A 4,008-nucleotide genomic window follows, 5' to 3' on the forward strand; every position below is an offset into this window, starting at 1 on the left:
GTTTTTCTTCCATTAACACATATTCGGTGTCTGTTGAGGCAGGGCAAGAGACCAAGAGACAAAATACAGTCCTGTCCCTGCCTGTAGGTACCAGTTGAGTAGGGAAGATAGAAAAATGAACAGATGATGGTGACTCCCTAAGGCAGCAGTCATAGGAGAGGAAGGCACAGGGGGCATTGGCTCCTGAGGCCAGCTTGTGGCAGTGTGTACACGCCACTCACCCACCCAGAGCTGCCTGGAGGAATGCACCTTGCCTCCCTTCCCCCAACACCATTGTGCAAGCCATGCCTCCACCCTCACACCACAGAGGAGTGGCTGATGGGATCAGTGGCAAATGCCCTCTTAGTTCTGCCAGATCACCTTTAGTCAGTCCCCTTCCTAAGAACGAGAGAGCACATCTGATGAACCATCAACCCATAGGAGAGCCCAGAAGTAAGAAGATGAGAATGAAGCAGGCTGAAGGAAGCAGCCCTGGGCAGCAGTGTGGCAAACTGGGGTTGCCCTCACTTCCTGGTCTTCCCCTGGTTCATATGAAATACCACACCAAAAATATACCGGCCTGCCCAAGGCGGGAGCCTCTCTCACCTGTCATACACAACTCCACTGATAGGAGGCAGCCAGTGGATGGTGAGGGACCTATGGGTCTGTCCGATGACCATGGGGGGGATGGGGATGGGGGTGGGCTTCCTGCTTTGACTCCATTGCTGATAGACAAGGTCCAAATAGCAATGCATTCGGGCCACCTGGTTAGGGGTGAAGCTGTCGGTGCAGTCATCATCTGCGGAGACAAAAAAGGAAGCACAAGAGACAGAGGCTTTAACCTGGGGAGTGGACCAAGGCAGGGATAACATCTGTCTTGTTCATGGCTGAGTTACCAGCCCCTAAACCAACACCTTGCACTTATTAGGCTCATTGAATAAATACATTCTGTTCCAGAAAGTTGCTAAGCTGGAATTGGGTAAGAGAAGACAAGAGATAGCACTTGCATATCTCTAAAGCAAGGCCATTATTTTAATGTTGGGCCGGTTCAGGTGAGACTCATGCCCTGGGATACAAGGTTGCTCTGGGCTAATAGTTGCTTACTCAGCAAACCACAAGATGGCAGTGTTTCAGCAGATGGCCTCTTCACTTGTGAACATGTGTGGAGTAGCAGACACCTGCTTTATTTATTACCCAGTCTCATTGGCAAAGGTTAGTAAGGATTCAGTGGAGAGGCTGAAGGAGAAAGAGTCAAAATGCCGAGCAGATAGCAGGGCTGGGAATGGTAGTGCTAGAGTGGAAAAGTCTCCCTATTAAGTACATTTTTCTATGTTTTTTTTTTTTAATTTTATGATAGCTGTGTACATTAATGCAATCATGGGGTACAGTGTGGTGTTTTCATATACAATTTGAAATATTTTCATCAAACTGGTTAACATAGGGTTGGAACGGGAGTTATTTTACCTTCAGGGACTTATCCGATGAAAATATACCAATCAGATTCTACCACATCCTGCTTCTTAAATGTTCCCTCTTCTCACTCCAGAGTTGGAAGCTAAAGAGCTTTGCCCTTTACCCCTCATCTCTGGTCTCTCTTCCCTGATGGGAGAGGCAGAGGAGCTGTTGTTCATGAATTTGATTCTCCTGAATTATTTACTACAATGAAACTCAAGTAGAAACATCTTGATAGGTTGATAGACAGAACCAACTCATCACTCTTCCCTTCAACGAAATGAACAATATATGGTGGTTTCATTTCTTTTGGATAGTTCTAAAAGAATTGCCAGACAAGCCCTGAAACTTATAGAAACATTATCCTCCTTCCACACTGGAGTAGGTCATGGAATCAAATCAGTCCTTAATTTTTAGGGAAAAATTTAAGTCCATCATCAGGAGACTGGTTAGTATTATGTTTTGCCAGAAATGAGGATGGTCTGAGAGACGGGAAAAAAAGGATAAGACAGAAGCTGATCTCAGGAAAGACAAGACCAGAAAATACAGTTGTTCCCAGGGCCTAGAAGGTATCATTTGTAAAATGAGATGGTACCACTGAGGAGTAAGGGATCGGCAGGCTCCGAATCAGTGCTTGGCTAGTGATGGATGAAGAGAATCTGACTTTTTCAAAACAACATAAAATAAAAGATAATCCTGAGCTTAAATTAATCAAACCTCCTGTCAAGCACTGCAAAGACAATACGAAGAGTCACTTTGACCCAGAAACCTCTTTTCCCCATTACTATTGGACTGTCCTTCGGTGTAAAAGCCTAAGAATGTGGGTGTAACCATGTTCTAGAAGTCAAAGAGATCTTAAGAGGCCTTTTGGCTTTTCCCTCTTTTACTATGAAAGATAGAAGTGTATTTTTTTAGATCTTTAGTAGAGGAGAATTCTGCCAACAAGGCCCCTTAATATTCTGCTATTTATTCATATTCTTCAAAGACATGAAAAAAAGAATACATACTTCAACTCTGACATTTACTCCAGTTCCCATGTCCCTATCTGCCCCACCCCCTCCTCCAAAGGGCCCCCATGTATTCTTAATAGAAAACAAAACATTACGACTGGTGTGATACCTGTGTAGCTCATGTAGTTACTGAATGGAGCCCCTGGGAAGTGGGTGAAGCCACAGGTGTCATTGGTGGGCTCTGGGTCCCGGCACAGCTTACTCTTGGGAGTGGGGGGAGTGTCAGCACAGAGGTCTCCCGTTTCCATGGATGGCACCGTCTCCCTGCAGGGGTCATCACAGGATTCTCTTTCGCTGACCCCTTTGAAGACATGGTAGAGTCCCAGGACATGCCCCACCTCGTGGATCATGATGTTGGTGTGGCCAGGCATGCCGTAATAGGCTGGGTTGAGGACAACGCCACCTGCAAGGAAGGTTGTGAAAAGGCCTCTGAGTGTAGGATGAAGAGCAGCTCTCCAATTCTGGTAAGCACCAAATATTCCATTTTAGCCTCTAAGGAGACACTTTATAACTTCTAGCAGCATAAAGTCACTGCTCTTTGCTCTTGCTGCAAGCACTCTCTAAATCAGTGAGCGTTTCTGTAACCTGTATCACCGGTGAATGCAATACTAGGGGCCAGGGACATCAAGGTGAACAAAATGACATGAGAGAGGGGCAGGATTCTCACCCTCAGGTACATATTAAAATCACCTGTGGGGAGTTAAAAAATACAGAAGTACAAATACTAAACCAGATGAATTTGAATCAAAATATTTGAGGATGGGGTTTATGCATCAGTTTTGGGGGGTTGTTTGTTTATTTGTTTATTTAAAGACAGTCTTATTCCATTGCCCTCGGGTTGAGTGTCATGGCATCATCATAACTCACAGCAACCTCAAACTCCTGGGCTCAAGTGATCCTCTTGCCTTAGCCTCCCAAATATCTGGGACTACAGGCACCTGCCACAATACCTGACTAGTTTTTCTATTTTTAGTAGAGATGGGGTCTCACCTTTCTCAGGCTGTTCCTGAACTCCTGAGCTCAAGCAATTCACCTGCCTCAGTCTCCCAGAGTGGTAGGATTATAAACGTGAGCCACCACCCTCAGTCTAGCATCAGTATTTTTTAATAACTTCCCAGGTCGAGAACCATTGGCGTAGGCAGAAAGCACACAGAGTTTAGAAGAGTGGGGTTTTTTTAATTTAATTTAATTTTATTTTTTTGCAGTTTTTGGCTGGGGCTAGGTTTGAACCTGCCACCTCCAGCATATGGGGCCAGTGCCCTACTCCTTTGAGCCACAGGCCTAGAACAGTGTTTTTCAACCTTTTTTTAATCTCATGGCACACTGAGCCTATAGTTAAACTTTCACAGCACACATGAATTATGTTGATCAAAAAAGAAAAAGAGTAAAGAAAGAATATACTTACTGTGCTTTGAACTTCTTTCACAAATAATTTCATTAAGAATCTTTAAAATTTTTCACAGCACACCTGAGATTTTCCATGGCATACTAGTGTGCCACAGCACCCCAGTTGAAAATCACTGGTTCAGAGGCCAAGAGATCTGACTTGGACTCCTGACCGTGCTCA

General features: G+C 44.7%; 1 protein-coding gene across 1 annotated transcript in view; it reads right to left on the bottom strand.

The window, feature by feature from the left end:
- PAPPA2 (pappalysin 2) overlaps positions 1 to 2,812 on the bottom strand; it is a 144,674-nt gene extending 141,862 nt beyond the window's left edge. The window contains exons 1-2 of the mRNA XM_023510812.1: positions 2,551 to 2,812; positions 586 to 778 (exon numbers count right to left, since the gene is read on the bottom strand). Of these exons, the coding sequence (XP_023366580.1) occupies positions 586 to 778; positions 2,551 to 2,812 (455 nt within the window). The remainder of the gene's footprint in view (positions 1 to 585; positions 779 to 2,550) is intronic.
- Between the last annotated feature and the right edge of the window lie 1,196 nt (positions 2,813 to 4,008).

Source organism: Otolemur garnettii, unplaced genomic scaffold (genome assembly GCF_000181295.1).
Source record: "Otolemur garnettii isolate 467f Iridium unplaced genomic scaffold, OtoGar3 scaffold00016, whole genome shotgun sequence".
Taxonomy (NCBI): Eukaryota; Metazoa; Chordata; class Mammalia; order Primates; family Galagidae; genus Otolemur; species Otolemur garnettii.